Genomic DNA, 20,243 nt, shown 5'->3' on the forward strand with positions numbered 1-20,243 from the left:
TAAATAAATAAATAAATAAAGCTTTGCATGTAGTGTTCCTTTTAAATGGTCAAACTCGTTTCCAAGTGATTTATTTGGCATGCAACGCTCAGCAAAGAAGGTGAAATAACACATACATTGTAGCTGTAAATAGTGAAAATGATAAAGATGATAATAATGAACTAAATCCATATGCATCAATCACCCTCTGCAGTACTTTTTACACCTTCGCTAACGCTGAAATTTTGAGTCTTGCTCTATCCAGGAACTTGCTTTTAAATTGGTGTTACAGTCAAGGTCAAGTATACTTATAGAATTTGTGTATATTTATAGGAAAATGCAGTTGAAGCAATCTCGCAACTATAGTTGTTGTGTTGCGATTACAGAGACTTCCAAAACTGCAATATTGTTGATACAATAGCAGATGATTTAAAACTATGCTCCAGATTCTTGTTATTATCATCGTTGTGAGAAGCTACGGAACTGTTAGCAGATTCTTGTTTACTAGAATTATCAAAGAATTTCTTAAAGTACGGCTGAAGCTTCTTCAAATCTGATAACTGAAGAGGCTTCAATAGAAATTCCTGTGCCCCTCCTTCCAAGCACCTATCAACAAACATTCCCAACGCTAAAATAAATAAATAAGTTATACAAAAAAATATAGGTTCCACAGGGTATGCACTGGGCACACAATACTGCATTTTTCTTTTCTTTTCTTGTCACTTGTATTTTATGACACAATAGTGTTGATACTTTCGGTTTTGCAATTAAACGAAGGGTTTTATGTTTATCATTTAACATAATATAACTTCACTTTCCTACACACACATTAAAAAGGTGGGGTTCACATGTTTTTCTTTCTCTTTCATCATTTCACTTTCTCTCTCCCTTTTGACGTGAGAGTTGAAAACAACACTTCATCATGTTACATAACACTAATAAAATCTTTAAATGAAAAAACAAAAGATGTAAAATTTAAAGATTAATTTTATTTTATTTTATGTTATGAAGATGTTGTGTTTTGAATGTTAAGGGATAAGGAATACGAAAAATAAAATAAAATTAAAAACTTACATGCTGATTCTGGAAGGGACATTTTCTGATGACATAATAACGACTGGTACATCTTTCCAACAAGATCCCTGCTGCAGTAACAAATGTCAACAGAAGAAAGAAAGGAAAACAAAAAGAATAAATAATTAAACAAAAGAAAAAGAAAAAGTAAACTTTGATCCTGAAATCAGCATCTTTTCCTTTTTCTTTCTCATTCTTGTTATTGAAAATTCAATACAAGAAAAAATTTTATTAGTGTCGCAAATTTCGTCACTACATATGAAATTTCGTCACAAATTTTTGAGTCGTAAATTTATTTGTGACGAAATTTGATTATTTGTGTCAAAAATTGTCATTTGTGACGAAAATTTTTGTCACAAATAAACTTTTTAAAAGTAAAGTTTTAACCAAATAAATAAATAAATAAAATGAAGTTATAATGCTGTCATTCATATACTTTTTGCTTGTTAGATTGTAACAGCACCGCAAAACCGTTTAAGTAAAACCTGATGTTCGGCATTCTGCAAGTTATTAAGCAGTATTATGAACTCTAATTTGTTGATTCACGGGAAGGGGATGTTGGGCATCTCTTTAGGTGTAGTGTAAATAGGTTAGACTTTGACTTAAATAGAATTGATTTGTGTGAAAAAATTTAGGTATTGTCTGACATGTTTATATTTAGGTCCAAATTATAAGTCTGGTTTGATCTTTATTTAAAAAATAAAAATTTTGACCTAGGCTTGTTAACCTGTTGAAACCTATTAAATATTCTATAATTAAAAAATAACTAAAATAATATTACTTTATTATTCAAAATTATTAAAATAATAATTTTTTTAAATAAATAATATTATATAGGTCGGGTCTGTAAGCTTATAGATATGACATATAAAAAAAAAAACCTATGACTTATTTTTTAAATAGATTTTTTTTTTTTAAACATAAGTCTGTTTTATGTGATTATTTTGTAATAGATCAAGTCTCACCTAATATAAATTAAGGTATATCAGTGTACCCTACACAACTTATTTACACCTCACGTATGTATATAATATAGAGAGAGATTCAAGCAAAGGAGAAAAGGAATTTTGGGGTTATGTCGGTGAATGAGAATTTTGACCTTGATTCGTCTGAGTAAATCGTAGCCACTCATCTCTGGCATGCAGTAGTCTGTCATGATCAAATTCACTTTTATTCCCTGTAATTCAAAAGATTCAATAGTACATGTTTCGCATTAGAATTATTTAAGACTATATACATAGCTTTACCAAAAGAAAATCAGATAGCATCAGTACTTAGAAGGGTGAAAAATGACCGTGATGGACAAGCAAAAGAGAGATTTAAAGAAAAGAGAAGAGTAGATATGCTTCTTGTAAAGGAAATGCTGAATCAAATAACAAATTAATGGGAGTTGCATGTGTACGTAAATGCAACGAAAAAGCTTCCACTTTTTTTTTCAAGAAAACAGCTCAAGTCATTAAACTATAATTTTTTTTTTTTCATGATCCTATCAAATGCTTATATATTCTAATGTATTCTTCAGGAAGCTAGTACTTGCATAACTTATTACTTTTGATATTGTACGTTGAGTTCCATATATATATATCTATCAAGTAACTTTTAAGTTATGAAATGTGCTTTCACTAACTAGTCTTCTATGTAGAGCATTTCATGTTGTTTACATATAATTAACTAACAATTCAAAAAACCATCTCTTGATTCAATATATTGTTGAATGCAGATTTTAGCAGAAAAATAGTGCCATAGCCCATCTTCAACTCTTAATTATTACCATTTATATGCTCTCTCTCTCTCTCTCTCTCTTTATATATATACTCTACTCTAAAATAATTATAAAAAAGAAAGACGATGAGAAATAGTGACATTATAAATCTGTGATTAAAGAAGGAAATAGAAATTAAATAAAGGAAATATATAGCTACAGTTAAAACTAACAACAAAGCTCAAACATAGTAAATAATAAGAGAAATTATTCTCTTAGGTAATAGAAGAGAGTTATTTTATGTTATAGATACATGACAAATATGTTTTTTATTTTTTATTTTTTAACACATGGTGAGACCCATCATGTGTTGGATCTATGATATGAGAAGAGTATATTGTGGAACATGAGATTAGATGCTCCTAAATAATAATTGTCTGCGTACACATATATAAGCGTACGGACACAGAGAAATCTAAGAAGATAAGGAGAAAGATAAAGATTAATACGTCTTGTTGCAAGGATTCTGAAGAAGTTGAGGAAGCATTATCAAGCAGGCCAAGATATTTCAGAGCCTTGTCTCCAGAGTCAACGAATGTAGCTGCTTAACAAGTCAAACCCATATTTATTATAGCCCCAGAAAATCACAAATTGAATTAATCAAACATAAAATGGAATGTGAGTGATGTTCCAAGGCCAAAACCAAAACAGAGAAGACAATGGAAGAAGAAAAAACTAACAAAGGGTGTATATATATAGCTACCTACCTTTGCATGAAGAATCTCTCAGAAGCCTCTCCAGAAGCTTCCTGTCGATGACACTATCATCAACCACCAACACATGAAAATGCTGTTGCTTCTGTTGTTGTAGCTCTCTGGTATCCACATGCTCCATCTCTGTGTTCAGTAGAAGCATATAAACTATCTTCTTAACCTCTTAGTTAACTTTGTATCACACACACATACACACACACAGTGAGAGAGAGAGAGTGTGTGTGTGTGGGAGAGAGAGAGAGAGAGAGAGAGAGATAGAAAAGGGGTGAATGAGAATGAGAGGTGGAATGTAATTGTCTGTGGCTTTTTCTATATAAGTGGGTGCATATGAGAGAAAAACTGTACAGTAAACAGCAACGGGTTTGTGTGTGCTTTCATGCGGAGATCTTTACCCTTAGATTCTCTACCTCATTGTTGCAACCACCACACGTAACTTTCTCTCTCTTTCCACTTTCAATTGGACTTTATTTTATTTGCTAAGAAAAAAACCCCAACATCATCATCATGGAAAAAGGGTTGATTTTGGGTATGGATCATAGTATTAGGTTAATATTAAGACTTTGAAAATATGCTTCTTTCTTTACTGATTAATTAAACTGCTTTCACTTTCCTCTTAATTTCTTCAGCCACATACATTTTAGTATAAATTTGATGGGTTTAATTTTTTTTTCAAGTAAACCTAAAATGATATCGTTTTGGGATTGATAGAAAAAAAATATAATAACAAAGACTAGTATAATCTCTGAATAAATTAGAATTACAAAAATACATTTTTTCTGATCTCAAAACGATATCGTTTTGGACTCACGGAAGATAAGTTATTACTAGAGAAATATTAAATCCAAATTTATTTTGATATAAATTTAATTTCAGTGAAAGTTGCAATTTTGTTTACAAAAAATGAGGGATTAATAGTTTATTATGCATGTGAATGTATGTAATATTAATAATTATTGATTTACTTATTCAATAGTATTATTATTATTTACTTCTATTTTAAAATTTCCATTCTAAAATACTGAGTGCTATGAGATATGCATTATTTAAATCCGAAAGGGCATGCATGTGGGCCAAGAAGACTTCTTTCGAACTAACAGACAACGTTACCTAAGCCTACTTTAGGGTCGTATTTCCCTAAGGAATGGAGGTGGTGACCCTTTATAAGGCTTTACTCAATATGAATATATGATGGCTTTCTTATCACGATGATGTAAACATAAAGAAATTATTGATGTTACATATATATATATATATATATGTATGCTCACATGCTCGAGCCTTCTAGAAATTATTGATGTTACATATATATATATATATATATGTGTGTATGATCACATGCATGCTCGAGCCTTCTAGCCTGCAAGCAAGGGAAAATTCATATTCTGATTTACTGATATAATTAATGTCACTTAGTTTGAACCCAAAATTAGGAAAACATCAATAACAAGATCTTGAAAAAATATCCACAGATATCACAAAAAAACAAAAAGGGATGTGCTTGCCTGAAATTGGACGCAATGTTGACATCGGGTAAGACCTGTCGCTAACGTTTTTGCAGTCAATGTGTATGTGCCATTTCAACTGCTAAGACTAGTAAAAGGCAACGAAACCCTCCTTGGTCCTTCCTTTTAATTGTTCAGTTTTTTGGGTATACAAGTCTGGTCAGTGGTCACAACCCCACAAACTGAAAAGAATCTCGAGGGAAAAAAAACACAGATGAAAAACAGCAAGGAGGGTCCACTTTTGTCACGGAATGCACGTTACATGTAATGTATAGTGTTTGTGCCACACGTTAAAAGATTGAGTTTACATTTAATCAACTTATTTTTTTTTATACAATGATCAACTTATTTGTTATAGTAAAAGTTTTTAATTTTAATGTTTGTATAATGAATATAGATAAGTTATTTACATTCACTCCCAAAACGATGTCATTTTGGGTTGAAAAATTAAAAAGTTATAATGAAAAAAACTATTATAACCTTGAAATAAATTATAATTACAAAAATATCCTGATTCACGGTTATGATTTAGTAGCCGGAGATAAAGTTATCTCAAACAACTTGAGAAATAATAAGTCCTTAATACATTCACTATTAAAAATAGGGTTGATGTTTCTCTAGGAGATAATTTTATTTCCTACATATATATAAAAATATATAAGGCTCATGTGAGACCATGCGAAGAGAAGAGAGAGAAAAAAAAATGAGTCTCACATACTTTTATGTGTATGTAAGAGATAAAATTATCTCTATAACATGAAAGACATTAAGGCAGTGTATGTATCTTTTTTGCTCTTATATGGTACTCACTTGAAACATTTTTGCTTTTATATGAGACTTTATCACTACTCACACTTGATTATTTGCAATATCCACGTCCAACATCATATTGTCACTTTTCTTCGACTATTGGAATCACACTAGCCTTGGCCCAGCTAAATAACCATGGTTAATAACAGTAAGTGGGAGCTCAAAACCCTTTAATTACAAAGGATATCTCCACCAAAGGGCCAAGCGACAAACTACAACAAGTGAGCCTTAAGGCTCAAGTTGTATGGATCTTTTTTACACTTATATGGTACTCACTTGGAATATTTCTAATCGGTGCTAGACTTCATCACTACTCACACTTGATTATTTCCAACAATAATAATATGTTTTAAGCAATAATCAAAATAAAATCCTGAAATAATATTGATAAGATTTTGAAATATTCATGTGCATTTAGTTTTACTTGACAGTCACTTTATTCAAAATAAATAAAAGGAAAAGTATTTCTCCAGTCACTAGAGATAAAATTATCTCCAGTGAGTCCAAAACGACGTCATTTTGAAATTCTAAAATTAAAATTAGTTTCATCAATAGTAATTCAATACACCCATTGTTTTAATGAAAAGTTAACATTAGGGGCCATATTGCAGAAACAAACTGATTGAAGAAGGTTGTGAAAATATATTTCCAAGGTTCCTACCAAAAAAAAGAAAAAAAAGGACAACAAATAAATAAAGGAGCAATGGGTTGGGATCATAAAAGGGGACCCCATCCAGGAAATATTTGAAATCTCATGTGGGTCCAAGAAAATATAATCTTTGCGGGGTCCCGTTCACCATTTTGATATAGAATAGATCTTCTGTGAATTGCGAATCTGTTCCCATTAAGGAATTTTTCTCCTTTTGGGGTCACTGAAGTTTGTTCAAAATCCATTTCTTTCAAAATTGAGTGCTGGACTCAATTCTTGTCTGCCACGTGTTGTTTCATTTCATTTCATTTCATTTCTAAATCTAACAATAGGTCTGACAGTGGGACAGCGTTCTAACATGGTTGCAGGTCACATTACTATCAATGTTACCAGTTTACTTGGTTTCTTTTTCTTTTTCTTTTTCTTTTCTTTTTCACCTATATATGTTTCTTTCCCCTCTGGTTTATTTTGTTGTGGTAACTTCACTAACTAGGTTCCCTTTTTGTTTTTGGTTTGTTATGGTCAACAATGTTATGTATGGTAAACGAAATTGCTTTTTATAAAAGAATAAAAAAATATGAATTGAATTTCTTACAATCGAATATTACTCACTCTTATTTGAATGTTTGGTTCATTTAAGAATAATTTTTTCACTAAATTTTGTGCTCTTTAATTAGTTTCTCCATTTCAATGTTATTGTCAGAAGATTTCTAAGATAGGAGAAGATTTTTTTGTGGGACGAAACTATGGTGGTTCCTACCAAAAATAGAAAAAAAAAAGAAAGGATAGATGGGAAAAAAATCAAAAAGAAAAGGTAGAAATAGAAGAAAAATTTTCATTTATAAAAAAAGGACCACTGAATAAATGATGGGCCTAGAGCATGTTAAATTTTTTCCTAAAATAGGGTAAGGGAGCAGATATCGCTATTGCCCAACCAAGTGTAATAGACAAATGAAGGCTACATATATAGAGGGAGTGATCCTCTCGTCTTAAAATTTCATCACGTGAATTTTTTATTTTATTTTTTATTTTTACATGTATTAAATAAGTGAAGTTTAATTATTATTATTATTAATAAAATAATAAATACAAAAATCTTACCCGACTAGATTATATAAAAATTAAGAGAGAATATATTTTCATATACAGAAAATTCTGACACCATATTAAATTGTGATGAAATGAAGGCGCACAGAGACCCTTATTAAAGGGTACTAGACCCTTTGACACGTGGCACATGTGCGTATGGTGGTGCCTACATACAAGCCGACACACACATAGATACAAATATATATTTTTTCTTGGTTGGCAGTCAGTACTAGTGAGGATAAAATGAAGAAAAACAAACAAAGAAACTACAAAAGTTATTTAGAGCAGTTTAGAGACTCTTAAGTCCTAAAAGGTTCGCAATAAACTAATAAGCCAATATACATATTGAGGTGTATGGTGCTAAGCATTCATTCCTTTTCTTTTGGTGATGACATTATTTTCAAACCAATCTACATACATATTCCTTTTATGATAGACATGCCTGAATTTATCACACCAATTCTTCTTCCGCCATACTTCAATTTTTTTTTTCTATTCAATTAATTCAGTTCGAGACAAATGTTATGGATTTGTGTAAGGTCCATATGCTTGGAAGACCCAATAAAGGACGGGCAGATAAGTAACATGCGAACAACAGAGCAAGCCAAGAGAAAAGAAGACCCAAATGATTCAAATCCTAAGGTAAACACTATAAATAGGAGTTAAAGACCACAAGCATGACTAATTTCTCTCTAATATATTTTATGCAATCACAGTACACACGCATCATCTCCATTTATGGCTAAGACCTCATGATTGTGTACCGTTATTTGCTACTTTCAAGATATCTAGTTCATAGGTATTTAGAGAGAGCACCAGATCCAATATTGATCTACTAGTCCTTGGTTAGACATCTCTATCATACCGACAGAACACCGAGCATAATTATAAAAAGAATAAAAAATTTCCTATCAAGTTTTTTAATACAATTATATATATACTCATAATTTGAATTTAAGATCATTGATTAAGGTAAATCAAACTCATACCAATTGATTTACGTGTTTGGTAATATTATACTTAGAGTTTTGCATTTGTCATGTTGCATGATAAATGCAAAGTTTTCTACACATACATCGATATTTGTACTGTAATTTTTTTTTTAAACAAGGTGAACCCAACAATTATTGTCTCTATAGCATGACAAGAAAATTATCCTACAATATGATAGTTGTTTTTTCCATATACTTATGTTCCAATCAAACAAATATTTTATTAATTATCTTATAATTCAGGTCGACATTCAATTTGATATGTTGATCCCAAGTAAACGTCACAGCGGTTGAAATCCTCCCTAAAATTTGTCTCATAGCTAACTAGCTAGTCTACCAAATCATAATATGTATCAACCCCATTATTTCTAAGTTCCTAACTAATCATTTTGACCTTAAAACAACAACATGCCCTATATTTTGATTAATTTTCGTTAATTAAACCCTAACTACTATGCTCCATTTGGCCAACTTGACAGTTTTATGGCTGCCCGTGACTCCTATTTCTGTGATATCCATCCAGTTTATGATCAAACGGAAGATGCTAGAAGCTCAGATTTTATTATTACAAATTTTACATATTTTTATGTAAGTTACCGTATGCATTTTACTTTATAAAAATTTTTAAATAGTTGATCAGATCAAATATCTATTTTAAGTTTATAAAAGATTTTTGAGGAAGCAATTTTTTAGGTAAGATTATCTATTATAAACATTCAAATTAATAAATTGAGATGGGCGAATGAATTATTTAGATATAGGAAAAAAACTCTTGATTATGTAAGGCTTATCATGTTATTTTTTAGATATTTAAATTATCATTTGATACGTGTAAAATAATCTTTTAAAAATAGGTGCATTTCGTTGTTTTTTCTCACGATGTTACTCATAATAATATCTTAATTGTGTATAGTAAAGTGTAGTTAAATTAGAATTTGTTTTAAAAATAAGTATATTTCTTCCTAATCCACATAGTTAATTTGAATGCTTATAATACTAAACGGTATCTACCTGAATCTATTTTACGAGGATAAAATGCACAATACTATTATTATTCTTTTAAACTATCGGTCAATACAATCGGTATTAGAAGTGTTAAAATAAAAGGATATGTTAATCTCATGTTGCATGAGATAATCTCATGCAACATAGATAAGATTGTGGAATCCATTACTTTTTCAAAAAAAAAAACGTATTATTTTATCTCTGTTACAATAGATAATTACTTCATACAACATGAAATAATTATTTCTCTAAAATAAATTAAAATCCGCAAGTCATCTCACAAAGTCAAATATAAAGCCCTAGTATATTAGGGCTAACCTATTATGATTTTTTTTTTTTTTATTTGTGATAGGGCCTTTTTGAAAATTCTTTACAAATACGGGCGTAGAAGATTCGTAGAAAGGTGTCTGTTTCAAACCAAAGGCGGTTCATTTTTTATAGGATAAAGGACTAAAGAAGCCTATCGTTATTTACCATCGGGTGAGAAGCTTACTGTTTAATGCTACCCCAATTTATGCAGTTATAATAAACTAAGATTTAAATCACTCTGGTTTTATCACCCCAAAATAAAATAAAAAATACTCTGGTTCAACTTTTATTTTTTTTATATTTTCTTTTAAGATCAATTAACCCACATGCATTAATGAACAATTATACATATAATATCATGTAAATAGCATTATTGAAGCTTATATCATAAACAAGCATAAAGAAGCATACATCAGATTTTCTGGTTGGACTGTAGGAGGAGAGAAAGAAAAAGAAAATATCAAATTATCACTCATTGCATTTACAGAAACAGATAATGGAAAGAAAAATGGTTCTGTTCATAGTAGTTATTTCACTTGCTTAAACAAACTACCTTGATTTGCATTATGTGGCTATATTTTACTGTGAATTAATTGTTATTACATTGTTTACTTTGACTAGCAACGTGTATTCCAAAAGTCCTATAGCTAGTTAGCCACTTATTGCTTTAACGGAATTTCCAATTTACGGGATAATGCTTGTGAAAACTCAAAAAGTTCTCAATCCCATCTCATAATTATTTTATCTATAAATTAAATTTTATCAAATCTTTCCACAATTATCTTTTTACTTTCATTAATTATCTTAACTCATGAAACAATAAATACTAGAAAAAAATATATCGATCTACTTAATGAGCTTTTAAAAAATACGCAACAATAATTATTGGGATTCTCCCAAATATCTTATTGTGAAAACCATCGTCAGAAATCCTTCGTTACATCATATTAGATCATCAAGAAAACTAAAGGAGCTAAACTTAAAGTGTATGTGATTCCATCACAACAATTGTGGTTTTTTGATGTCGTAAAATTTTGGGATTGATGATTTTCCTCATCCAAATCACCAAAGTGAAAATCCTTATGTGGAAGTTATCTCTTCAAGGGAAAAAAAACTATCTAACTGGTTTTTGACATATTAGGACTAAAACTGTTTTTTGATTCTTTATCATTTGGTCCACCGGTCCACCATGTTTCCATTACATCATGTTAAGACAATGTGAGTATCAACTCATTTAACCTATGCTCATTGTGAAATATAATTGAGTTTCTTAATAGATTACTTAATTTATCTAATAATTAAATAACATAATATAATTAATAATTAAATATGTAGCCCACAATAATATACTAAATAAAATTTTCTAGCAATAGTTTGATACAATTCACAATAAAGTTTTTTTTTTTTTTTGTAGGTTACAGGGAATAGAACACACAACCACACACCCACACCACTAGGCTAGCCCTAGTGGATACAATAAACAATAAAGTTGTTCTACAATTTGAAAACTCAATCAACATATGTAACTTGACAACGACACAAAGGACAAGAATAGGATTGACGAGCGTTACAATACTGAAACCATTCGGTAATACAATCTTCGTGGAAAACATGCGAGCATTTGGTGCGAACAAGCTTTGAGTTTGATCCATCACCCAACCCCTCCAAACAAATAGAACATGTATCATCCAAATTAGAAGAACCATCTTGATTGATTGTGACTTTTTCCAAGGAATTCACAAGGGTTGATATAGACACGCTCTGGTGATCAATATCACTAAGGCCAATGGCAATGCGAACTACCACATCCATTTGCAGTATCTGACTTCCTTCAATGTTGTTGCTGATCATATGTGTAGCGCGTCGACCTATAGCAAGTATAATTGAGTCCAGGTTCTCGGAAGACATAGGAAGAGAGGAAAAAGTGTCATGCAAATACGCCATAATGATACTCTCAGGTCCCATGATTTCGAATTCATCAAAATCGTAAAAGATGTCCCATGGAATCAAATAGGACCCGTGGAATGAGGTTGTGGTGGTGGGCATTTGGTGGTTTGATGAGGGATAAACTACTTTTCTGCAGTGAAAATTTATGGAGAAAAATTGGCCTAAATGACTGTTTAGTGGAATAGAAGAATGTTGACGAGATTCAACAATATGGAAGCAAACAGAGGGCTCCATGAATCAAAGACGAAAAAACTAAGCGCTCTAACAGTATCACGGTTCCAAACAAGAAATAAATTGTAAACAATGTTTTGCTTAGTACTGTGCTGCTTTTTATAGAGCAAAATCTTCAAGATTCAACAGGTCGGTTTAGGGAGGTTTAAAAAGAAGATAATTCTACTCTTATTGAGATTGATATAAAAAAGAGAGAGTAACTAATTAATGAAAACTTGCTTATCTTTCTGGTGGAGATAATAAGAAAGTTCACTAAAGATAATCATTTAAATTTTTATTATAAAAGATATCTTAAAATTTAATTTTATCTTCAAGTAAAGATGTTCGCTTGTTTAAATTATTTACAGATGATGTCGTTTTTTCAAGAAACAAATCTTAAATAATTTATACACCAAATCCACGAAATTGTAGCCTCTATCTTTGGAGGAGAGTTAGAGCAATAAATACGGCAGGTGGTTAAATACGGTAGTTTAGATGATATTTACGAGAGAACAAGGACTTCAGCTTCGTTGAGCAACGTTCTCTTTTCCCATCTCACATCTATATATCGTTCATCCTTCGAAACAATCTCTATTTTCGACAGTATATATGGCAGAGATATCCTCCGAATCAATCTCTGCTTTAGACAGTGTGGAAGAGATATCCTCCGAGTCAATCTCTGATACGGAAGACCTGATGAAAGACAAGTTTCTCGAGTGTACGTACTGTGGAAGATGTAAAATTCATAGTGAGTTATGCAAGATGTAGTAGATCAACAAAGGCAGAGGCACTGCACTGCACTTGGCTGTGAGTGATGGCAAATTGGCAATGATGGGGTTGTTAAACGTCTTGTAGAGGCAATCATACACTCTGGAGATGTAGAAAGCATTTGAAGTAAGGAATGAGAGAGGGAACACACACTCCTTTGCATCTTGCAGCATATAGAGGATTCAGAGATATATGTGAGTGCATAATAGGAAAAAATGGGGAAAGGAAGTATTTGATTAACAATGACAACAACGAGGGGGAGACTCCTCTGCCTCTGTGGTCCTCTAACTGAGAAAACTTTCTTCAAAATAAGAGTCATCAAAGTACACAAGTGCGATGGGATGATATTTCTCTTCTCAAATTCAATGATCAAAATCCTCCCTCATCTTTTTGATTTAGAAGTTTCAGAGTGCAAACTCATGGAGGCAATTGTGGTTGTAGAAGGTGCAGATCCAGAATTATGTCATCCTCACATAGAGTTTCCTAAATTACGCTCTCTGACCTTACGAGGACTCCCTGCATTATTCAGTTTCATTTTTCACAAAGAAGAGTCTTCTTACGCTCCTACATCTATACTTTTTAACAAACGTTTCAAAATTACGGGCGGAAGTATATATTTACCACAAAAAAAGTTTACAATCTTTATAATCAATCTAATTATTGAAATTAATAATTGATTAATAAATACGACCCAGTAATTTCTAATAAATGATAATCATTAGATTGACGGAAATTAACAGTGATTAGATTGACAGAAATCAATGAATTACTTAAAAAAAAAAAACCGTACGAATAAAAAAAAAAGTATACAAATATGACATATCATTTTATGTATAGTGATTACTCTACACACGCAATGTCTGATATGAATTTTTACTTTAAATAATCTTTTAAAATCTATAAAAAAATTTATTTCAAAAAAATCTTTTAAAATTCTAATTCAATAGATCTCCTTAACAATTAAGCTCTTGAATCAAAAGATAAACTGGTACTCGGCCCAGAAAGATAAAAGGGCAAGAGGCCCATATCACATAAGCCCTCACCACAGAAATCGCAGGAAAGCTCCTGAGAAAGCGAAGCTTCTCCGGTGGGTGCGAAGAGGAATCGATTTTGGAAAAAGAATATTTGTCCCACTTTGCCAGTACTAGCCTACTAGGCCTAATAGGCTGGTCCAGAATAGATTAATAATTTTAATTTATTTTTTAAATAAAAGAAATCCTCCATATTTGCGCAAGACCTTATTTATTAAAGAAGTTACATCCAACTTGAGAATGACCCTTCTTGGCTTAGAACACCGTCTAATCGCCATTGAAGTTCAAACAAATTTAAAGTTGACGAAGGAAAACCTAATTAAGTTTAAAACATAGATTCTTGTGGAAGTAATCCTGTAGATAGATTATATACATAAAAAAGTGAATAAAAGTTATTCCATGATAGTAGTAGTACAAGTTCGCAGCCATCTAGAGTACCCCGTGTACAAGACGGTCCGGCAAGAAGAAAAACGAGATCACACTGAATGATATTAGAGTTAACTTACGTAACTTTTCCTTTTTATTTATATTTTTTTTAGATTTTTTCACACTCTCATCGATTATTTGACTAGTGCAATTTGAATCGGATAAAACCACAAATGTGATAAAACTCTCCTTATTAAATTTGTAACACAATTCATGCAAATTTCACATTCGAAGATTTAACGGCCAAGATGAGTTAATTAATGTGTTCTATAATTAATGATAATGTGTAGGACTTATATTTTCTTTTTATCTCTTTCTTCTTTTGGTATGACTCCACATGGTTCTATAAGTTTTTATGTGTATGTAAAAAATAACTACAACATAAAGAATATTAATCTTTAAAATATTCTTGTTTGCCAGTTGCCAAATGCCCGTTTTCTACATATAACAATTAATTAACAGCTGAATCAAATATTTTTATTCATTTTGACTTAAGTTAGTAGCCGTGGGACCATCTCGCACAAGAAAATAAGGATGATATTGACAAATTAATAATTACCTTGATTAGGTCATATCGGAACCATACAAGATTTTAATTAGATATGTCCCTTTTGCTCTTTTGTAGGATGCAAATTTCTAAAGGGGATAGCCCAAACCTTGATTAATTTTGGGGACCACAAATGTGCACAATGAAGCTTAATTAATTTAATTGAGCACCGTACAACAATAACCATGACAATTTTAAACTGTTACTTTTCTACTAAAATGAAAGATCATGCATGGTAACTATAGTGTACTAGGATCATTTTCATTTGTTTATGTTCTTCTCCTTTCCTTTTTCCTAAACGAAAATGAGAAAGATTGGATTGAATTTGAGATATCATTGGGCTGCAGGTTTCAGTGTTTGTTATAGGCAGCTTTTGGCTAAATTTGAAGGATACATTGAAGACCGGAAGGGATGGATGTTGATTCTCTAAATCAACCAAATTCATTAGTTCATGGTTGGTAGAATTCTTAACCTTTCTCAAGAACAAAGATATATGAATCTCTATGTGATAATCGAATACCATATCAGTCAAAAAGTTATATATATAGATATATAGGAAAAAATGAAAATTCAGTCACTGGATTGTCGAGTGCACTAAGTTCTCCCGCGAGAACTTAGTGCACTAAATATTATAATGGTATTCTTCAGGTGTTCTTCAGGGAGAACATAGTTATAAAATTTACTATAACTGTGTTCTCGCGAGAGAACTTAGTGCACTGGACGAATTTTTACATTTAGTCACTGTACACTCACTAAACCCATATATATATATATATATATATATATATATATATATAGGGTAGAATATTGTAACAATCAACTAGTGTTACTACCAATCAATTTCACCGTTAGACGAATAAATTGATCTAACGGTTGTATATAATTAAAACAATCTTTGTATGGTTATTATTCCCTATTTAATGTGAAAGCATTAAATATGAGAAATCATAACTATACAAAGGTGAAAAAAAATATAAAATATTAATATCTTTTTTCTAATTGGTTGTTACAATATTCTACCCATATATATATATATATATATATATATATATATATATATATATATATATATATATATATATAAAGGATAAACCACTTCTGTTTCTCAGGAGTATTTTTTTTTCCCACAAAGAGTTTTTCGGTGGTCCATTGGTTGTTTTGAAAATAACAAAACAAAAAGCAAAAGTTGTTTACACACATATATATATGAAAAGAATTACATTTACAAACTCAATTATATATTCCGGAAAATCACATTCAATACAAAGTTAAATTTTAAAAGTTTATAAACAAAAAATTTATAAACATAATATATATATATATATATATATATATATATATATAAATGTTTTTAAAATGAACGCAGATAAGTTATCTACATTTGGTTCTAAAACGATGTCGTTTTTGGCTAACAAATTAAAAAATTAGAATGAAAAAGACTATTATAACCCTGAAATAAATTATAATTACAAAAATACCTTGATTCCGTCTCAAAGCGATGTCATTTTGGGCTCAATGTAGATAAGTTATCTACATTGAATGTAGAAAAAATGAACATATATATATGTGTGTGTGTGTGTGTGTGTGTGTTGGGTATGGCTCATATTTCGCATGCTGATGAAGGCCCTTGGTATTGGGGTCAGCAGAAAGGCAACTGGGGTCCCGCTCCCAGGTGAGCGAGCGGAGGTTCGGAAGGCAGCGCCCCCAGGCCAGTAGATGCTAGGTACTGTTGTGGGCCTCTGATCTATTGTAATTTTTCTTTTTCTTAGTAGTTTGGGCTTGAGCCCATGAATAGCTGTTGTTAGGGTTTTTCTAATCATATTTATATTTTTCTTGTAAATCGAATGACTTGTAATGAGTGTCGGTGATGTAAATATAGTACAGACAAGCTGGACGTAGCTTATATTGAGTGAACCAGGATAAATCACCAATTTTTTCATTGCCACTCTAATTATCATTGGATTAGAGGAAAAGTTGAATAAAGAGAGAAAAAAGGAAAATAAATTTTGAATCCAATGGTGATTAGAGTGGTAGTAGAAAACATTGGTAGTAAAAATATCCTGTCTTTCTCTCTCTCGCTATATATATATATATATATATATATATATATATATATATATATATATATATATATATATTTGGGGAATATTATACAGGGAAGGATATTGTAACAACCAAGTTGTGTTACAACCAAGTTGTGTTACAACCAAGTTACTACCAATCAATCTCACCGTTAGATCGATTATGTTGATCCAACGTTATATTTATTTCCATCTTTTTATGGTCATGATTTCTCAAATGTAATACTTTATATTTATAACCTTTGTATGGTTATGATTTCCCATATTTAATGCAAAGATGGAATAAATATAACCGTTGGATCAACATAATCGATCTAACGGTGAGATTGATCGGTAGTAACACAACTTGGTTGTTACAATATCCTTCCCCATGTTATATTAATAAACTTTTTGTTTACAAACTACACTATGTCTGGCCGGTCATACACTAATCAGTATGACCGGTCATATTTAGTGTGTAATTTGTAAAAAAAATTCTAAACAGATCATTCTCCTGTCTATATATGGTCCATATGAATTTGGAGGCAAAGATGTGTCACTGTATCCGGATATATACCTGCACCATATGAGGCTGACCATATCTCCAAACCCGGCAAACTAACAGAACCATAATCAGATCGACGAGAAGGGGACCCCTCCTCCATATTGAGGTTTACTTTACATCTTGTCCTTTTATATGTCACAAATCTATACCATAGAGCACGACTTTCACCGTCAAAACAATGTTTCTTTCCACTGGGAACTTCCAAATCTAGTGGTTGTCAAAGTTTCAAACGCGAGATCTTCAATGATCATGCGCGACTTGATAAAGCAGATCAATTTGTCCCAAGATGGGATGGGCATAGGGTTTACTGATTTGAAATAAAGTGGGGGAATGGCATGCACGATATTACTATTAATCAAGTTTTCAATTTGGTTACTTCTCCAACCACTCTTCTGTACATATAAAAATATATGGGTTTATCTGAGGCTTTGTGAAGAGAAAAGAGAGAAAAATCAAGTATGAGCTTCATATATTTTTATATTTATATAAGAGATAGTTTTATTTTCTATAATATTAGAGACATTAAACCCTATATATATATATATATATAAAAGGTAAGATATTCTTACTATTGTGTTAATCTCTCTTCTCTCTTCTCTTTTCTATTTTGTCAATTTTGTGTGATTGTCGATTTCTAAATATATATATATATATATATATATATATATATATATATGATAGGATCAACTTACACCGGTGTAAGAATAATAAAACTTACCCCAAATTTTAATCGTTGATTTCCGTACATCCAATGGTTGAGATTTATTGGGAATTAAAAATTAATTAATGAGTGAAACCTAATAAATCTTTACTTTTAGATGTAGAAAATCAATAGTTAAGATTTGGTGTCGTAAGATGATTCTGCCCCTATATACACACATATATATATATATATATATATATATATATGTGTAATAGTTGAGGAATTTATGCAAGTAAGTATTAACCTGGATCTCATATATGCGAGATGGAGACTCAATCCAACAAAAATCCAAAAGATCAGGAACCATCACTTAACCCTAAAGGAAAGAAGTCCTTCCCGCGTATAAATCGTGGGCATCTCGCCAACCTGGATTATTGTCAAGTAACTTAGCATATAAGAAAATATCATTGACAATATCAACAGCTCAGAACAACTTAACCTCCACATGAACCCAATAACTGAAGAACAACACCAACTTGTCACCACCTCTACTAGGACTATATAGTGTGACCATAGGCATCTCGCCCAAGAAATAGCATGTGAAAAGCCACCATGCTCCACCAATAAGAGTAAGAATTGCCATATAAAGGTGGCAAAAAGCAAGGCATTCTTCTACTATAAATACAAAAGTATTCAACTCAGGTAAGATCATTTATCTTTAAATACTTGAACTATATTGAACTTGCGTGCCAAAGTACTTTGCAGATACCCCTCCCCCGTTCTCTTCAAACTGCTTAGACCTCAGGCATCCCAAATCAACCGTGTCACCAGTAGCTTATCATCTCGACAAGCCCATTCGTCTTATAAGAATAAATTTCCTTAGCATTTGACTTATAACTTATTAAAACTAGTTAATGACATTATCCTATTTTTGGATATGCTTAAGATTTTATTATTATTGGGAGTTAATCATGTGATGGGCTCCTGACATTATGGGGTGCATAATGACATTTTCAAAGAACGCGCATGATAAAGAGAATTATATTTTATCCTGATTGATAATATATAAATAAAAATCTATTGAAAAATATAAAAAAAAAAAAAAAAAATCGTTGAAAATTACAGAATAAAATGCCGAATTAGTTTAGCCCAATCTTCAATCAAGATATTTGCATAAAACCCTCTTTGGACCACATCTTAGCCCAATTCCATTTTTTTTTTTAAATTTTTGGGATTATTTCTTACTCCGTTTGGCCCAAGTTAATTTGACAAGGGCACACTGGCACCAACAGCACACTTGGTAGACTTATTTTATCTTCATGTACAGTTATGGCTTACATAAATAAAAGCTACCGGTAAGTAGTATTCCGAAAACCATATAATTATTTTTTATTTGCTCTATTAATTTATCATTTATTAGATCATGGTTATGAAGCATTGATAAATCTGAGTTATTTTCTTTTTCTGTTTTTATTGGCCATGATAAACCTTAACTCTTGTTTTTTTTTTTTGGTCAGCAAAATCTGAACTCTTTTGAGTTCCCTCAATTCGTCTAATTGGATTTTAAGAGAGGCGCTGGCATCTAACATTGGCGTGGAACCAAGTAACCAACAACGTTTACACAGACAGATTTTTAAATAAGTGTAACACTTGTGAGGATTGTTGAACTCTGTTTGTTGTTCATGCAATTTATATGACCATTAACCGATTAAGCGTTACCCCAAATTACATTCTCTTCCTAGATTTGTTTCACCCAATGGGTAGACAAGATGCACTTACAAGGAACTCTTTCTCTTGTAAGCCACAACAGACAAGTAGTGTTCTGTTTCGGACACAGCTTCAATAAGTTTTTCCATAAGGTGGTGTTTGGCAAGCCTCTTTTTCCAATTTTCTTTGGCATGTGGCGTGTGGATTCCAAAAAAGACATGTTTGGTTAGATGGATTCAGATAAAAAACTAGTGATCCAAAATGCATGGGTTTTGAGAAATTGTTAGGAAAAAGACGCTTTGTCCACTGTTTGGAAAACTGTTTCGTATGTGGTTTTTTGAAAAACCACGGCTAAAGCAAATTTTGTGTAACCAATATACCCTTGTATAGAAGCAAATTTGACAGCTGTGCTCTTTTTTTAAATTTTAAAATCAGGGTTATTTTAGTAATTTAAC

General features: G+C 31.3%; 2 protein-coding genes across 2 annotated transcripts; both read right to left on the bottom strand.

Moving 5' to 3' along the window:
* Window positions 1-359: 359 nt before the first annotated feature.
* On the bottom strand, window positions 360-3,651 carry LOC133288225 (two-component response regulator ORR9-like). Its single transcript, XM_061485943.1, has 5 exons — window positions 3,523-3,651; window positions 3,265-3,356; window positions 2,153-2,230; window positions 1,054-1,121; window positions 360-585 (listed from the first exon to the last, which is right to left on the bottom strand). Exons 1-5 carry the CDS (start codon window positions 3,647-3,649, stop codon window positions 360-362), a joined length of 591 nt encoding a protein of 196 aa, XP_061341927.1. The 5' UTR covers window positions 3,650-3,651.
* A 7,742-nt stretch (window positions 3,652-11,393) lies between these two features.
* LOC133288226 (E3 ubiquitin-protein ligase Os04g0590900-like) lies at window positions 11,394-11,849 on the bottom strand. The gene has a single exon (XM_061485944.1). The coding sequence runs from the start codon at window positions 11,847-11,849 to the stop codon at window positions 11,394-11,396; it is 456 nt and encodes a 151-aa protein (XP_061341928.1).
* Between the last annotated feature and the right edge of the window lie 8,394 nt (window positions 11,850-20,243).

The sequence above is a fragment of the Gastrolobium bilobum genome, unplaced genomic scaffold, assembly GCF_033153095.1.
Source record: "Gastrolobium bilobum isolate Gb01-03AN ecotype WA unplaced genomic scaffold, APGP_CSIRO_Gbil_v1 utg776, whole genome shotgun sequence".
NCBI lineage: Eukaryota > Viridiplantae > Streptophyta > Magnoliopsida > Fabales > Fabaceae > Gastrolobium > Gastrolobium bilobum.